The sequence below is a fragment of the Hippocampus bargibanti genome, linkage group LG12 (assembly GCF_051943395.1).
Source record: "Hippocampus bargibanti isolate YZ-2025 linkage group LG12, ASM5194339v1, whole genome shotgun sequence".
NCBI classification, from domain to species: domain Eukaryota; kingdom Metazoa; phylum Chordata; class Actinopteri; order Syngnathiformes; family Syngnathidae; genus Hippocampus; species Hippocampus bargibanti.
In genome coordinates this window covers 15,236,278-15,254,945 of record NC_142745.1, presented here as the reverse complement: position 1 = coordinate 15,254,945, position 18,668 = coordinate 15,236,278, and the positions used below count along the sequence as shown (strand labels likewise).

The 18,668-nt window shown below is 41.2% G+C and overlaps 2 protein-coding genes across 2 annotated transcripts in view; one reads left to right on the top strand and one right to left on the bottom strand.

Moving 5' to 3' along the window:
- cenpp (centromere protein P) overlaps window positions 1-18,668 on the bottom strand; it is a 69,543-nt gene that overhangs the window by 42,642 nt on the left and 8,233 nt on the right. The gene's annotated exons all lie outside the window — the stretch shown is intronic.
- ogna (osteoglycin, paralog a) lies at window positions 12,082-18,668 on the top strand. The gene is made up of 6 exons (XM_089009335.1): window positions 12,082-12,318; window positions 15,212-15,275; window positions 15,974-16,138; window positions 16,824-17,026; window positions 17,158-17,250; window positions 17,674-18,668. Exons 1-6 carry the CDS (start codon window positions 12,148-12,150, stop codon window positions 17,842-17,844), a joined length of 867 nt encoding a protein of 288 aa, XP_088865461.1. The 5' UTR covers window positions 12,082-12,147; the 3' UTR covers window positions 17,845-18,668.

Below are 18,668 nucleotides of genomic sequence, written 5' to 3'. Positions count from 1 at the left end.
CCAAGGTTTTTTGTCACTCAAATTGCAGGACACACAGAATATTAAGTTTTAGGACTACATAAACATTCAATGTAGCGTAAGACATCTTAAACTCTCTTCTTTCATCAGAAAAAAAGTTATATGCCCTAAGTTATATGGGTCTGGAGTTATTTGAGCTTGAAATGAGGGTGGCTGTCCAAAATACAATGCAATACATACATATTGATTTATATAGCGCTTTAAAAACAGCTGAAGCTGGAACAAAGCGGTAACATATAAAAGGGGAAATGCTGCCCCCTTGTGGAAAAGAAAAAAATATTGCCAGAATTCATGGCCAGCGCTTAATTGGCATCAAAGCATGAAAAAACAACCCGAACAAATTCGGGAATGGCGCTCTAGGTCATATTTTCAATTCCCGAATGAATTTGTGAATGGAAGTGAATGGGTTAAACAGTGGGACAAATAACACGGATGCTCGTGTTTTCCATGGTGAAAGTGAAAAAGAGGATTTAAAATGATGGTGTGAGACAGGAAACGATTAATATACGTAAAATGGTATCCAAACAGCTCATACGCAGGTGATCGTCAGATCCACATTTAACAAAAGCGCAAATGTAGATGTACAATTTAGTGTTCAGGTAAATTACCGGCAATAAATACAAAGTGGCTATTAGCTCCAACATTCGGACCTTAGGTTGATGCCATTGCATTCTGGTACCACAGGGGGCAGCAGCGTACGATGGTGTCAGATGCTTGAATCTTCAATTCAATAATTGTAATGTTAAGACAGTAAATCAACTTCGCTGTTGACAACTATCAAAATAAATCAAGGAGATGACATTTTTGCCTTTGGTCTGCTTGCGATGCTAATGCTCACCTTCAAAAAATCTCCCCCAAAAAACGCAAAAGAAAACAGCAATAAATTTACAAAATCCACACGTTACAGTTCTTCGACTCATAAAGTGAACGGATTTGAGATCACCCACCCGATTCGGAAGCCAACGCACCCGGAATCGGGATAGAATGGTGTTTAACTTTTGCCGTGGTTAGCGATTTCGCAGGCACGGCCGTAAGGGAGATGAAGACTTGGTAAGTGTGGACTTTTGGGGAGGCAAGAGGCAAGCTGCAGGAAACATATGGAAGAGATCTACCACTTGGCCAGATCCCCCTCCTGCCACGTCTCACAGCGCACGCACACACACACACACACACACACACACACACACACACACACGCACACGCACACGCACACACACACACACACACACACACACACACACGCACACACACACACACACACGCACACGCACACACACACACACACACACACACACACACACACACACACACACACACACACACACACACACACACACACACACACACACACACACACACACACAAACAAGCAGAAATGCACTCACATAAACAGAGATGATAGGACATGCTTGCAACTAAACGCCTTCAGAGAGGTAAACAAAGTTATAAGCGCTCAACAAGCAGATGAGTCACAAGCAAAACAAAGGGGGGTTGTGGTTTTTGGACCTGGCTTGGTTTTGGTCTGAAGGGTGCCTCGAAACTACGGTGGGGTACCCCTTGCTTTAGATTTTGAAATTGTTTCGAATGCCTTTTTAAAGAGTGTAACAGCAAAAAAGGAAAAAGAGGTCACACTCATGTTTACAAAATAAGAGAGAAATCATAAAACTGACATTATTAGCTGCTAAGGGCACAAAATCTGAGAACAAGCAAGCTTTTTACATTTTAGCCTAACTGTAATGTCATGGGCAACCAATTTTTATGTCACACCTTCAGAGCAAGTTTATTTTTGCAGGACTCGAAAATAAGGCTCGGGGAAGATCAGCAGGTTTTCAAGCGAAGCAGAATGAGAGCCTGGATGGATTGGATGTGGAATCACATTATCCAACGGTCATAATAGGCATGGGTATAAAAAGTCTACACACCCCTATTAACATCCCAGGGTAACAGTTTTTCTTCACTTGATAAAATTTGCATCTGGTTAATCTCAGTTATTTTTATTCCCTTTTCCAAAAGGACATTTTTCTCATTGAGTTGTACAGATAATATGCCATATTGATAGATTTTTTTTTTTAATATTGCAATGATTTGTCTTGATTTCTTGTTGTTGTTTTTTTGGGATATCAAAAACATCTGGCACTCGAATTTGGGTTTGCAGACTTTTTACCCACTGTCTAATGATTTCTCTTTTTAAGTGTGTGCAATAGTCTTGCTTGTGATACTGCTTTAGAATCTGGAAAATTCCTAGTCAACAAAGCCAACATGAGAAAAAGATGTCTTTCCCAGTCAGTGAAGCAGGCGAATGAATCATGAACGAACCATGAAGGCATCCTATGTCAGCCTAATACTCACTTGATTAAGAGCAGACTTCGTTTGAATTCCTAAAGCTCGCTGTAAAGCCTGCACTCGAATAATCCCTTTCCCAAAAGAAGAGAGAGAGAAAAAAAAATCCAGTTCATATTTGTGGCTCTTCTAAAAGATCCATACAAAATGTAAAATCCTTGTAAGCTCTTTCAAGATCACCAAGAATAGGTGAATAGGCGATTTTCTGGGAAGACCTCGATTAATCCAAAGGTATGCTGGAAAAAGAAAAAAAATACTTTGCTTCTGCTTTTCACCCCTAAATAAAAATCTCATCCATCGTTTCAGAACTTGCCAAAAACTCAAAAGGTCTTAACACAGACAACAGCAACTGTATTCCGCAAGACCTCGCAAAGACGAGCATAGCCGATCTACCTTGGGATGGTCGATCGTAACACCTTGAGAGCGAATACCTCATCTAATTTGCACGAACAGTTACACAGGATGATCATTTCATATCACGATGATCGTGACCCAACGTGATTAGTTTTCGGTGCAGTGAATTTACAGCAGCTCTGTATTTTGTTTTTGTACTTCTTCCTTTCCTCTTACTTTCATCACTTTGTGTTGTGAAATGTAAATTTCTCCACTGCAAAACGAATAAAGGCTAATCCAATCCAATATTGCCTTCAGATGAGAGGTTTCGGGGGTTTGACTTGCGAGCAAAAACTTCGGACCAAAGAAAACTCAAATGAACTCCCTTCGAGCAACTTGCAGCTGAACGGTCAAGAAAATGATGACAAAATGCAAGATAATAGTTGAAAACAAATGGAAATAATTTCAGGAGGCCCTTGACTGCACACCGTTGCTGCGCGTGAATGAATCGTCTATACCAGGGGTGTTGTTTGCGCCACATTGCAAGTTACATGTTCCTCTCAAGGGCCGTTATGAATTTGGGGAAAGCATTAGAATGTATCAGCTCCACATATTACATAAAGAACGCACAACAAATTAACGAATAACTATCGTATTATCGGTGTATAAGACGCAATGGAATATAAGGTGCACCCCCAATGAACGGTGCATTTTCAAACATTTTCCATATAAATTATAGGGCCCACCGGAATATAAGGTGCACCTTCAATGAATGAAGAATGTTTTCCAAATATAATGTAGAAATCTAGAAACATTTTCCATATATAAGGCACACCACATTATAAGGCGCTACAGTCGAGGCTGGGATTACTTACATACTACTTCTCCTATAAGGGGAAATGGAGTAGTAGCTGCTGACGGTAGTTGCGAGACCTTTTGTACTTCAATATTACATCACATACAAGGTGCACCCGCGTGTAAGGCGCAGGGACATCTTCTGGAGAAAATGAAGGCTTTTGGGTGCACTTAATACACCGGAAAAATGGTAGTTTTCAAATCTGAAGTCAATAATAATGACCGTATTTTAGGTTGACACATGACAATTTGAAATTTTGGTTCGAACTTTAGCAATACCATGGCACTTGACATGCTTGATTTGCTTTGATTTGCAGGTGGGCCGAATAAAATGAGATTCGGCCCCCAGGCCTTGACTTTGACACCTGTGGCCTACAATGCAAAACCTTTCAACTCTCCTTCTGCTCATTTTGATCACGCATTATGCCTGTCACCTGTGTTGAATTACACGGAAGACAGTGTTTATCGTAGCAAGCGAATCGGAGCTGCTTGTCTGGAAGTCCTTATCGTAGCGCGAAAGGTATACTAAAATCGAATGCGATCGGTTGGTCGGAATTGTATCCTTGAACTAGGTCATCATTGGACTGAAACGTTTCAGAATTGGAGTCAATCGTATCGTGCAAACCGTATTGCCTCATCATTGCCGCGAATGGCATTGCGGGATAATAGCTCACTGGATATTAGCCTCAGCGATGATAATGTTCGTTCGTGCCGTGCCGTAAACGCGTTTTGATACGGGGATGACATTTTGAATGTCACGATGAAGCACACGTGAAACCCTTCAATAAGTGGACACATGGAGTTATTTCGAGTAAACCCAATGTGGTTTCGAGTCGCACGCATGCGGTTGAATTTTGTGCGGCGTAAAATTGTTGTTATGTCTTCTTCTGGTTGGCTTCAATCAGACGTGTCTTGTCTGTGGGGTGACATGGGGCTCCTTCGCTCATCGCTGCTGCTCTTTGTGGTCGGCGTCGATGTGTTCCTCACGTGTCGACTTCTTGGAAGTTGCCATGTTAATGCAATTACGTTTGTTTCACAAGGTCACCGTGCTCGCAAAATATTTCTCCCAGCATTAATTGTGATGAGGAGAACATGGCCGCCGACACTGTCTGGAGAAAATGATTTTTTTCTCTCAGTTTTTTTGTAGTACTCATCAAACGGCGTCTATGATTCTGCCTCTGTCTGACCAACGCTGTAGTCTTTCATAAAGTAAAAATATGTTGACCCTTGAAGCGAAGACGGGAAATTTTAGACAAAAGTAGTGCTTTATCATGATTATGGTGCCAACAAACTATATTCCAGTGAGTTTATTATGACACTATTTTGACATCTTGGTACCAAAGAAATATTTTAAACGGATTTAAGGTTCATTTTAGCAAAAGTCGTGCTTTGTCGCTGTGGAATTCTGTTCAAATGAGTGAAGGAGCTTCATCTAGGCCAATGTGTAACTTTTGCCACTGTGTGACAGCATTTTGTTGAAGTGAAGTGAGGAGGAACTTCCTTTTGAGGGAAAAAATGGTACTTGTGATTACTCGGTGCCAAGGAACTATGCTAAGACGAGTTGAGGAGAAGTTACATTCGGAGAAAATTACGGCTATGTCCTCGTCTTGCGTCTTATGTCACATCTTTGTGTCTTCCTGTATGTTGATGTGAGTTGAGGACTTTCATTGAGATCAAAGTGATGCAACCATCTTGTCAGATGTGTACTTACAGTAAGTACATGGAGACTGTATTTATACACAGACACAGACAGACACACAAACACACACACGCATGCACACAGACACACAGACAAATGAATTTTCAATATTGCATTTCTGCGTAATAACCAATAATGAAAGCTATCAATTTAACAGCGAAATGTTCCAGTTGGCGTCATCGTTAGGCGGACATCTGCTTTCGATTGCGTTTGTTTGACTTTTTGGATGCGGCAAGTTACGACTGCATTTGAGTCTATCTTAAGTCAATATCGTCGGAGGTGGGTCATTTTTCCACTGAGCGTCTGGCTCGCCCAAAACGTTACAAAGACACTTGAGATTTATTCGCTGTGTAGAGTCAAGTTTTGTCATTACAGTTTGGCATTTTGTGCGGAATCATTATTTTGCCGCCAAGCTCCGCCCACACTGCGACAAATTTCGGGTCCAAGTGTCTTTCATCCGTCTCATATTCCTGCTTCAAATGTGGTGCGAAAAGAGAAGTCAATCTATGATGTTGAAATTTATGGTTTTGAGTGTGCACTTCTTAGTTTGCTGCGGTTTACTTAAATATATAAAGTACTTACTTTAGAGTGGAAAAAAACACTGTGTAGTGCATTGGCTCACATATAAAGAGGGTGACAATGTGAGTTTGCGACAATGTTTTGCCCTTATTCTTTGCGCACCTCCAATTGTTGCACTACTGATTAAATGCAGTGTCCGTTGGGCCACATCTGCTCCGAATCTAGCTGACAGCAGGAAGCATGCGTCGACAGCAGGCTTTCTAAACACACACTCCTTAAATACTTCATCAAATGATACATGTAAGGCCACCAAAAATAACAATGTCAAACCTATAAACGACAACCACAATCCATAAATTTGAAACCACATAACCTTTGCAACGTGATGTATGGGAAATGTAACAATTCTTCCACACCTCCTTTGTTGTTTTCCTCAATGCACGTGCAGCTGTTTTAGCAATCCTAACACCCGCACCCACCCACCGACACCCTGAAATTCTCTTGGAGTGAATTCCAAGTCGGAATTCCACTGTTCCACTGAATAGAATCTGGGCATAAGGAAAAGCCATCACCGGTTTGTATAGGAAGACCAAATTATTCTTTCCCACGTGGGTTGGCTTCCAAAATATTGACGGCGATAAAGAACAGAGCGTTTTGATTTACTCAGCGGACAAGCAGCAAAACGTTTCCCTTTGATTATTTATTTCCATGTCATGTCATGAAAAAGACGGATGGATAAGAACATTTGGAGCTCAACCGGTTTGAGTTCAGGCCCATGTTAGGAGGGTTCGCAGCAGATAGTCCAAGGCTAACTTGTGACAGGCAATATTTGGAAGGGAGAGCGATCTGAAGCTTTTCAATCATATGACGTCACGCTTGCTCAACTCTCCAATCCACAACCATGTCAAATTCCGACAATATCCGTCTTCTTCTCAGGAGTCAAATAAAGAATCGAATGTACTATAAAATTGCTTCCTTCAACAGTGTGAACTTTGCTCAGTCTTTGACTGACATGTCTGAGGTATGAACATGGTACTAAAATACCACATTGACACAACGTTATAACTATATTTGTACCTTGTATGCTTGTCAACTTTCTAATTCAATGTATGGTAATCAACTTGTTATTCAGTAAATGCTTAACTGCATTTTTTTAATAATAGGGAATTTTATATGCATGTGCACAATTATGTATATATATTTTTTTAATGAGTGGTTAGTTAGATACAAAAAGTATAAACACTTTGTCAGAGTGTAAACATAATTTCAGCATTGTATTTAATCCCCCCTCTCATTAATAAATAAACTGCACAATTTAAAGTGTCAACAAAGTTTGACCACCATCATTTACACAATGCCACAAATAAATAGATATAAAAAAATTGGGGGCCTGAATCTGGCAAACTAGTATGGGAAATTTTTCCACAGGGAGAATATTGGCATTCTAAAGGCGATCAGAGCGTGCCGAGTGCATTTCACAGCTGTTGACTTGTGGCTGCATTTGGACTGAATTCAGTTAACGTTGCCAAAGCAAAATGACATGTCGGGCTTCCCTGTATTTTTTTTTATGTCGAAGCTTATTCTTCTTCTTGACAAGTTGCAGAAAGAAGGGAAAAAACGAACAAGGGTGAGCGCTGCAGCTATGGGCTTAAATCGAAAGCATGTGACCCTATCATTGCTCATGAGGAGAAGACGAGGAAGAAAAAGATGTAACCCTGCATGAAACACAAGCCTCCACCGTTACAGGTGTATTAGCAATTATGAGCGCCTTTAAACTTTTATGACTCGAGCAACAGCGCCAAAGAGTATCTTTTGTTCCGCCCCTCAGGGTCTCTCAGTGTGGTAAAGATACAACATGGCAATTTTTTTGCTTGTTTTCAAGTCCAAGTCAAAATGTGTACCAAAATGGAACTGTATAGTGCCACTTAGCAGTTTTTTTTTGACAACGATACTAGTGCAGCGTGTTCTACCGGAAACAAATTCCTTGTGTGTTCTACATACTTGGCAATAAAGATGATTCTGATTCTGATTCTGAGAAATATGACAGTTTAGATGGCTACATCAGACTGTCTCATGTAGTGATACCTTGGCTTACGAACTTAATTGGTTCCCAGAAAGTGTGTGTAAGGTGAAAAGTGCGTATTCCAAACATTAATTTTCCATGGGAAACATTAAAATGAGAATAATCTGTTCCCAGGTTCCCATAAAACATAATTTTCAACTAAATAAGCCTTAAAACTACATACAATATAGCTTATTTCATGTATAATAAATGTGCTACTGTATTGTAATTAAAGAAATAAACTGTACTGCATAATAAAGTCGTTTTATTTACCTTTGTGATGGTCGTTGATGGCTTGATGTAATGGATAGCTTTTTGCATAAAGTGTCTCAAGGAGCTTTGGGTTGTACATCTTGGAAGTTGTGATATTGCAACAGCAACAGATGCAAGCAGACACACTAGAAACTTCATTAATAGCTGGTTCCCTTGCTTTTCTTTTTATTTAACCTTGCAGTCTAGTCCTTTGAACTATCAATAAAGTTGAAACGAGTCAAAATTTCACTGTGTTTTCTATCCATCTTCTCACCATTTCACTTTTGTTTTTTTTTTCACTTTTCTTTTTTGTTTCAAGCTCTGTCGTCTCCTTTTCGTGTGTGTGTGTGTGTTTCTGTTTCTGTAACCCCTCTGCCCGCTGCGTGTGTCCCCTCCCTCCTCTACCACGGATCTTGACCAATCACGTGCGGCTTTAACTAAAGACTGGGGTGGGGAATAGAGGGAGAAATAAGCCGTCTGCCATTTTAGGAGCTCCAAGACCCGCCTTGTTTGCGAACGACACATCACACATTGTGGCGCTTCGTGTGTTTCCCAAAAAATAGTTTGTATGCCAAGATTATATTCTCGTGAATTTAACGATCGTAAGGCAAAAAGTTTGTTAGCTAAAGCGTTCGTAAGCCGAGGTATCACTGTATTCCGATACTGTCTTAGCCAGTTAGCCGACGTGGACTTAAAGACCCCATAACATGAATTCTGGGACTTCTTTCCAAATTGGTTTGATGATAATAATTGAAAACTGTGCTAAGACAATGCGGCGGAACGTCACTGGACACTCGCGCCATATGATTCAATGAATGATCCAGTCTCGCCTATTGCTTTTGTGACTATTCAAAATTTGAGTTGGAAGTGCACGAAGTGTCGCAAATTCTAGCCAATCGAAATACGTTTTCGCATGAGTGAGAAATGAATTTCGGGTAACAAGAAATCGTCGGAACACAGCTGCCCACCACGACTTGATGAGGCAAGCACGGCAGGACCACCTGGCCTGGTATCAACCAATGCAAAGCGGCGGGCTGCTGAGATGCATTAACCCGTCACCACCTGGCAACTCTCGAAGGCTACCGACCGACACTTTGACAGCGCGCTGGCTGACATGTTATGTAATAGGCCTGTGTTCACCACACGGTTAAGACCTCACGCGATGAGGTGGAACCGCTGGAACAAGTGGCTGTTGTCAATCTCTGACTCAAAGAGTGTTACATAAAGCAAACATTTTCACGACTTTGTAAATATCGGAGAACTTTCTCTTGACAAGTTTGGAATTTGACAACATTGAAGGATTGGGCGGTACAGACCATCTTTTTATTAAAAAAAAAATCCATTTGTTTTATGAAAAAAGCAAATGTCAAAGATATTGTCCAAAAAAAATTTAAATATCAGAGGGGTGTTTCTCCCTTTTCACCTTACGTCTTTTTCCTTACGTCCTTTTTCTCCTTACGTCAAACAAGCTGTGAATATTTTTTTTTCCATCAACATCAACTCATTTACTGGCATTACCTAATTTATTCGGGAATTGAAAATGTAACATGGAGCGCCATTCCAGAATTTGTTCGGGTTTTGGTTTTTCTTGTGGGGCGGGGCGATAAAGCGCTGGTCTGACCTCTATACATGTTTTTTCCTTTCCACGAGGGGACAGACTTTGCCTTTTGTACAGCCGCCCCCACTTCAAGCACGGATAACTCGAGGTCCATATAACTTAGGAATTAACTCTTTTTTTCTGATGAAAAAAGAGAGTCTAAGGTTTCTTATGCTGCATTAAATGTTTATGTACTGTAGTTCTAAAACTCAATATTCTGTGGCTCCTGGAATTTGAGTGAAAATGACAAAAACCCTGGCACTGGCGTGGATACATTTTTGCACATCGTCTGTCAATGAATGAGTTAACTTGTTAACTAACCAAGAAATCAGAGCAATACATATTTCCGTCTTTGGGGATACGTGCTGGGGTTTGAAAAAGTATGCAAACAAGACCCCGAATAAATTTAGATTTTTATCAATTTAAAAATTTCGACCTATTTGGAAACAAAGCTGCTTATTTGTCATGATCAGGTTGGTGACGAACAGGTGGCGCTGTCAGCACTACCCGCAGCCTCACAGGTGCTGGTCGTTCCAATCAGTGGCAGTCAAAAGGACTCCCGGCACGACCATTCGGTGTCGGGTCATTGTATGCATTGTATGCAATTGTATGCATTGTGCATTGTGTATGCATTGTATGCTGTGCATGTGTTTGTTTCATCTTGGCAGACTTTTACTCTTGGTTTTTCTTTTGATACTTTGTATTTTTCTGGTCAAAAGATTTTATTCCTGTTTACTTTATTTTAATACAATTTCTCAAATACAACCTGCTCCTCGCTCCTGCCTGCTTTTTGGGATCCACAACTGCCATCACCTCCTTGCAAAAAAAAATAAAATTCAACTAAATAAGCCTTAAAACAACACACAATATAACTTATTCTATGTATAGTAGATGTGCTATTGTATTGTAATGAAAGAAATACACTGCACTGTATAATAAAGTCACTTTATTTACATTTGTGATGGTCGTTGATACCTGTTGCTTTCTGACTTGTAAGGTCTTAGGAAACTGAGGCATGTAGATGATTCTCATAGCCACAGTCTTTTCTGGATGGAACTGTTCAATAAAAGCCTGCACATCATTCCACTTAGCCAACATTGCCTTGATGCTCTCACTTGATGCTGCAGCCATCTCCTCCTCCTTCTCCTCTTGATGGCAAATCAAATCCTCTGTGTTGAAGATCTCATTATGGTCAGCAACAAGCTCCTCGATGTCATCTGCATCCACTTCGAGTCCCATAGGTGCTGGCAGAGATTTTATTACAACAAAAGGCGCGGGTCCGATGATTCCACGGACCCGGAATAACGCGACAAAAGAAACCAAAAAGGCATGCAGCGAGTAGGCGGGCGGGGGCGATCCGTCCAGCCTATCAAGCAAGGCAAAATAAAATGGCACACGGGGGTGCAAAAGCTTGCGATCCCAGAAAGCAACAAACTTGCGCGATCGCGGCTAACAATAACCTCGGCGAAGCAAACTCTTGTGCTGGCAAGTCCAAGACACTGGCGAGGCGTGAGGCGTCGTAATCATCCGGCGCTGGTGACAGTGACTCGTTTAAATTAGGGGATTGACAGCAGCTGGCGGAGGTCGGGAGCGGCGGCCCCGCCCCAGCTGTCAACTCGCACATGACAAGTTCGGGGTCATTAGTCACGTGAAAGCATCGAGTAAATAAAGCATTTGTGTAAAGCTTTGTTGTGAAGGATGGTAGCAATGGTGGACTTAGCATATCGGTACCGGGCCGCTAAGTCAGACAAACGCACACCTCATTCGTGTTTCTCAATGATCTCCTTCTTATCCTCGACTATAATTTTGGTTTGTGTCTTCTTCGGCTGAACACCAGCCTGTGGTGGGGTCTTTTTTGGTCCCATAACAGCAAAAGTATTGTTGAAGACGATCGACGTGTGCACTCATAGAAAGGGGGTGTGGAACGGTAGGCCGGCTGGGGCGCTGTTCGGTCGTGTGCTTTGGTGTTCTTCCGCCGAAGATCACTCCGTCAGCCGTGGTGGGGCGGCGCACCGTGTGTATCCCGAAAAGTCATGCTTAATCTAAGGTTTAATTTTCATAAATTTAACGTTGGTAAATCGAAAATTTCGTAAGGCAAGGTGTTCGTAAACCGAGGACCCACTGTATATACTAGTGAAATTTGTCATTTCTTTTTCTTTTCCAATTGCCATATGTTTGATATCCTTAACCTATTTGGGTGTTTAAAACGTTTCATGCTGACAGTTTGACCCTCAAAGTATTCATCCATCCAATTTTAAAGTCTTCTATGAAGCAAACATGTGTGTTTTTGGAAGTAATTCCATTTACAAGACTTCCTTTGGGGGTTGGAGGAGTGAGACACAGTTAGGAAAGGGTTAAAAAAAACCTCTGCATTGTAACATTCCGCGTGAGCCTTTAAATAGCGTCATTTGACACAGCCCGCGCCGAGGGGGCTTGTAGCACAGCGCATCTGCTGTCCCAAATTCAGAAGGTATGGCGAGCAGCATGAGGGCGCTCTTACTGACATGCATGCTGCTTGCGCCGTGGCTGACTGCCGGCACGCCTGCCAGCTACCGCCAGGATGCTCGGCGGGCGGCCACACCAGGAAGGCAGCAAGGCAGCTTCTTGGACAACGGCTTCAACTTCAAATCGATGCGGGCCAGGGTAAGATCTGGCTTCCATCTGTATAATACTTACAAATGTTTTCATTTATAAAATAAATAATCATATTAATTCAGGCAGGCTTGGGTTTAAAGTGATGAAATGACATCATCAAAATGAAGTTCTATTTAAATATGAACGTCAAGTATAAAATGTTTTATTTTGAAAAATTGTTAGCTCATTAGGAGGAAGCTTGGCTCAGCAAGTAAAAAAAACTTGTTTTAAAACTTAAAACTGTAATTTACCTTTGATTAGAAAAAATATAAAAAGGGTTTTACAGTTTTTTTGCTCCCTTCTGGGGGTTAGAATATGTATGTGGTGCGCAACACCCCCCCCCCCCCCAAAAAAAAAATGATTTTGAAATAGAAGAATGCTTTTGAAGAATTTTAGTTTCAAAACTTGCCTTACACAGGTTTGATGTGTTTTGTTTTTTAGTGTGTATGTTTTGGGGGGCTTCACTAATCCTATCAGACTGCTTAAGGGGGTGCGTGTTTTTTTTTAATTGGAGTCTTTCCAAGAAAGTTTCTTCACCCAAGGGTGCGCAAAGGCTAAATAAAATATGAGTTCCAGCACAAAAAGTTAATTTCTAACAGTAATATTCAATCACGCTCATTTTTTTTCTTCCCCCTGAGACACATCAAAACTGACCCCGTTTAGTTCCCGACTGTACATTTGCCAAAGTCAGCTCTTTGTGCACCACTCTTGAAGCCAACATTTCCTCATGGCAGCACAACGCTACACGCTGGAAGAACTTGACATCCACCGCAGAAAACCCTCACACCAACCACAAGAAGCCATTTTACGAGCGCCTTGGCCAAGCAAAACCAAACGTTGTCTGCTTTGTGGTGAAAGCGCTGCATGAATCGACCAAGTCCATTTTTCAATGTAATCTTCACTTTACACTCTCGGGACCTCGAACAGATGGACCAACCGAACCCCAGGAAAACAATCCCAAAAGTTCACATCTGTTGTGAAACACGAAATCAATTTGCTCACAGTTGCAGAGAAAAACACTGAAGCGTTCAGCCGTGAACCCAAGCCCTTGGTGCTCCATGTACTACGGAGACATAAATTTGCGAGTTTTGGTGAGCAATATTAAAGGACAAACGACGTCTCCGGACAAGTTGTGTCCATAATTTGTAAAATGGCTTCAAATGAAATCTCATCTCATCTCATCTCATTTTCCGTACCGCTTATTCCTCATTAGGGTCGCGGGGGTTGCTGGAGCCTATCTCAGCTGTCTTCGGGCACGAGGCGGGGGACACCCTGAATTGGTTGCCAGCCAATCGCAGGGCACACAAAGACATACAACAGTCACTCTCACACTCACACCTAGGGACAATTTGGAGTGGTCAATCTGCCTGCCATGCATGTTTTTGGAGTGTGGGAGGAAACCGGAGGACCCGGAGAAAACCCATGCGGGGAGAACATGCAAACTCCACACAGGGAGGCCGGACCGGGACGCGAACCGGCGACCTCTGCACTGTGCAGCCGGTGTGCTAACCACTCGACTACCGGGCCCAAATGACTTCTACTGAGCGTATTTTACAAAGATTCCACCGCACATACCTATATTTTATGTTTTAAGACTTGTGCTGAATATTCCGGAAGTCTTGTTTTTGACGAGTCCTCACCCGACGTTACTGAAGGAACGCCCCTTCCATCACGTCAATGCTTGTTTGGCCTGAAAACCTCGTGTTACACCAGAAAGAGCCAGAAGAGGGCATCCAAGCTCCATGTAAGGAATTTACCAGCCTGTGGAAACTGGCTGATTAATTCCTCACAGTAGCTTGGTGGCCATTTTCTGCCTCTTTTTGGATGAGACATTTCCCCCCAATGTTGCCTCAAAATGGCACGGAATAAATTCTTTAATCGATTGCAAACATGTATGCTTTCCTCTTCAGAACTATTTGAATCATATTCATAACTGGATGCGTAAAAAGAAAGCATATTCTCCGAATCTGAAGCCATTATTTTGATTCTCCAGCAATGCAAGACGCCTTGGCGTGACGTCACGAACTGGGGGCGGGACTTTCTGAAAATGCCCAATTCGCAGCTCAAGTTTTTGCAGATTTTGGACACTTTAAGTCATTTTTATTGGTGTTTTGCATTTGAATAAAAATATCATAATGCGTGTTTTGGGTATTTTGGATGCTATAAAACATTTTTCTGATGTCAGTTAGGAAACAAAAAGTGACGTCGGTTGTCCTTTAAGTGATGATGTTATTTGGTCTTCAAAGCTGGAAATGTGCTTCAACTTTGTACTTGAATCAAAGTACAGGTTCACAGTTCAAGAAAGTGGAAAACCCAGCAATCAACATATTTAACTCGTTCACTGCCATTCCCGAATTTAAAAAAAAGCATGACGTGGAGCGCTATTCCCAAATTTGTTTGGGTTTTGTTTTTTTCTTGTGGGAGAGTGCAAATAAAGCTGTGGTTAGACCTCTGGCAATGTTTTCCCTCCCATGAGGAGGCAGCATTTGCCTTTTGAATAACCACCCTCACTTTCAAGCCCAGATAACTCCAGACCCATATAACTTAAGAATTAACTCATTTTTTCTGATGAGTCTACAGTTTCTTACCCTGAATTGAATGTTTATGTAGTACTAAATCTCAATATTCTGTGGGTCCTGCGATTTGAGTGAAAATGTAAAAAAACCCTGGCACTGAAGGGGACACATTTGCACATCGTCTGGCAGTGAGTTAATTTAAAACGCCAATGACAGTCAAAGCATTGATCAGTTTACCCACACGGACTGTGTTACTGAGACTCATAAAGAAAAAAAAGGATCCCCAAAGTGTGGAATAATTTCCTCACACAAAAAAAATAATAAAATAAACAAAATAAAAAAGATAACATTGATTTTTTTCATATTCGGTGTGATTGACTCAACAGAGAGCGCTGCCTTTGGCCGACGAACCAGACGATGCCCCCATGCCACCGGCGGGAGATGCATCAGGTAAGTCAAAGAACAAGCGGACTTCATTTTCAAGCACTTCAAATGACTTTTGCAGCTTGCATCGTAGGGATGTCAACAGAAAGCACAGTGGTGATGTGGTTCTTCCTCCGATTTAATCCATAGCTAGACTGAAAAGTGATTGGTTGCACACATGTAAACAACCAAAATCTTCTCAACTCAAAAAGCAATACTTATTATAAAGTGCACGCATCACATCATCATCATCATCAGCCGTCGCTGAGGCTCCCACGGCAATCACCGACCTGACAGTTTCTCGCTGGATATTGTACTCTCGTGGACTTAATCAATGTTGAATTATAGTACAAATTGATGAGTTATTGCACCAAAGCTTTCACCATTTCTCACAAGAAGGCACAACAAGTGGGAATTCCTTGGATTTATTGTTGCTGGGCAGTGGAGGCAAAAAAAAGTGTGGTTTTTTTAGTATTTATATCTCCACGACTTTTCCACACAGCAAAATCGTCTCGTATCACATGATGATGATGACATGAGATGTTAATTGTTTTCCTCACAACTCCTCGGCAAACAAACCCAGCCTCCTAATCAAAATACTTCCTTGAAATCAATTCCGTTTTTATAGATGGTTTTGGCCACGTCGAGTGTCAGTTTAGGGTACAACAAACTATGACATGGTGAGTCTTTTCTGACCCCTCACTGGATTGCCACCTGTGTTACAGACCTGCCCACTTGTCTCCTCTGCGTCTGCCTAACCGGTTCAGTGTACTGCGAGGAAGTCAGCCCGGATATGACCGCAGTTCCCACCGTTCCCAAGAAGACGGCCTACCTGTATGCTCGCTTTAACAAAATCAGAAAGATCAACAGCAAGGATTTTGCTGATATTGGTAAGTTGTGTTGGAACATCCCCAAACAAAACGATTAAGCTTGACAAGTAGTTGAAACACAGAACCAACAAACAAGTCAAAAGAATAAAATTAATTATGACAATAAGTCGCTTCTTCTAGAGGAAAAAAAATCATGTTTGCTTGACTGCAATTGGCTGGCAATCAGAAAATGGATGGATGGAAAAGCTTACGTTTTGGGAGGTGACAGCCAAAATTTGACAGGAGAGAGATTTTTTTTTGGAGGGGTAAATCTCCAAATTAAAATTATTTTGCACACTAAAAACATTTTGCCTCAAAATATTTACTTTCTTTAAAATATGTATTTGTTTAATTTTTATCTGAGTATTTATCATTAGACGATTCAAGTCTTTGCCTGAAAAATGTGCTGTTTAAAAAGGAATTAGATGGTAAATTAAGTCTAAAATTATTCCACTTCTGGGAAACAATGCATTAAAAAAATCAATCTATAAAATATGTGACTGTTCAATCTCAAGTATGCAATTGCATACATTGACACCCTTTCATCAGCCAGCAGCGTTAAATTCTTTGACTATAACAGGAAATGTTTGCTTCAATTGATAAGAGAAAAAGTCATGCGGGTTCCACTGATGGTGGGACGATGACAACAAAGAAAAAATAAGTTCCAAAGTCGTCAGCGTGATGTTTTATCTTCATCGTAATACAGTGACGATGAAGAGGATCGACCTCACTGGCAACCTGATCTCAGAGATTGAGGACGGGGCCTTTGCTAAACTGCCGCTACTGGAGGAACTGTCCCTGGCAGACAACCGGCTCGTCAGGCTTCCGGCGCTTCCCGCCAAGCTGATGTCGTTCAACGCCAACAACAACTTCCTGAAGACCAAGGGTGTCAAAGTCACTGCTTTCAAGGTCAATTCCACAGATGAGAATACCTCATTGACTGTTGCTTCGTGTAACATGCCGCATATGTAGAGCAAGACCACAAATACCACATTCTGATTGATGAAATTATGATAATGATGATGATGATCCCCTGACAGAAACTGACCGGTCTGGTCAACTTGTACCTGGCTGATAACGAGATAGAGGCAGTCCCACAGATCCCAGAAACGGTCCGGACCTTGCATCTACAGGTATGTATATGTTAGGAAACCTCTGGTATTGGTAGGTGTCGCCATTTGGGAATGAATCTGTTGCTTTATCGTTTTCAGAAAAAATTAATCACTTTACAACATGTTTAGGAGGCACATTAGTAGTTATAGCAGTGAAAAGAAATGTGATGTATGAGATTGGAATTTGAAGAAGCCATTTTGGGGTAATTTCGACCATTTATCGGTGGAATTTTAAGACCAGCTAATCAGAGAGATTCTGATGGAAATCTGATGAAAGGCCCCATAATAACTATGCTCCACAAGATCTGACTGAATGTCTTGTATAATAAGAAATTTGATAACTTTAAAGTTCATCCAAAGTCAATTTTCACTTCTTGACTTGCGCTTGTGGATGTGTTACCACCTTGGTTTCAGTTTTGACATCGTTATCCCTCTCACCACCAGAACAACAACATCACAGAGGTCAACATTGACACTTTCTGCAGATCCAATGACACCTACTACCTTCGACCCAGTCTCAGCGAAGTTCGCCTGGACGGAAATCCCGTAGTCCTGTCCAAGTACCCTGACAGCTTTATGTGTATGAAAGTACTGCCGATCGGACGGTACCGGTGAAGAACCACCAACATGACTGTAGACCCTTTTCCATCGAATAAATGGAAGAATTTCAAACGTGACAAGTGGATCTCAACGTAGAAAGAAAGGCTTGTAGTGCCACGGGGCAGATCACAGGCCTCCCTTGAATTGTTATTCCCTGGGTGCACCTTGATTAAAGAGCAACGAAATGAAAACGTTCCGTAAAAAACACAATTTCTAAAATCAATGATTTCCAATCTTTTCTTTTTTTATCTTTAATTTATAAACGCAACCTGAATTTAAGTACCAAAGCATTTATCATCTTTTATTTAATCCGTGTATGACATGTAGCTCCGACGCGTCCCCTTCAGTAATAAATCTGTCTAATAAAAATGATTACCAATGTGTATAAAATAGTGCTTGTACAGTGACATGTGTGTGGCTTAAGATATTTGAATAAAGTGGAACTTTTTTTATTAATTGTATTTGGAATCATTGTTGGTGAAGAAGCAGCACCTGCTTTTACAAATACTTTTCAAGCCATGATCTCGAGTCGCGCTCTTTAGAACGACAGTACTGACATCCATTTTGTGTTGCCATGACCTACATTTTACGAGGTTGAAAAGAATTGGGACATAAGGCCCAGGGAGAAGAAAATTTAAACAAACGTTGGCGATCCACTGCAGAATTGTAAAGTCTTAAAAATTAGGCAATCAATTGCTCTGATACTTTTGAGATGTTATCCATAAAATGGCTTCCATTGATGTCTGTTCAATTACGCCTACATACGTTGCTTTAATTCAAATTCAGTAAAAGTCTGTAGAAAATAAAGCCATGTTTCAATACTTCTGAACCGAATTGTA

Excerpts from the sequence above, each read along its gene's own strand:
- ogna (XM_089009335.1), top strand. The coding sequence starts at position 12,148 with ATGGCGAGCAGCATGAGGGCGCTCTTACTGACATGCATGCTGCTTGCG. Across the intron at positions 17,027-17,157 it reads TCAAAGTCACTGCTTTCAAG|AAACTGACCGGTCTGGTCAA; the intron begins GTCAATTCCACA and ends ATCCCCTGACAG. Across the intron at positions 17,251-17,673 it reads TCCGGACCTTGCATCTACAG|AACAACAACATCACAGAGGT; the intron begins GTATGTATATGT and ends TCTCACCACCAG.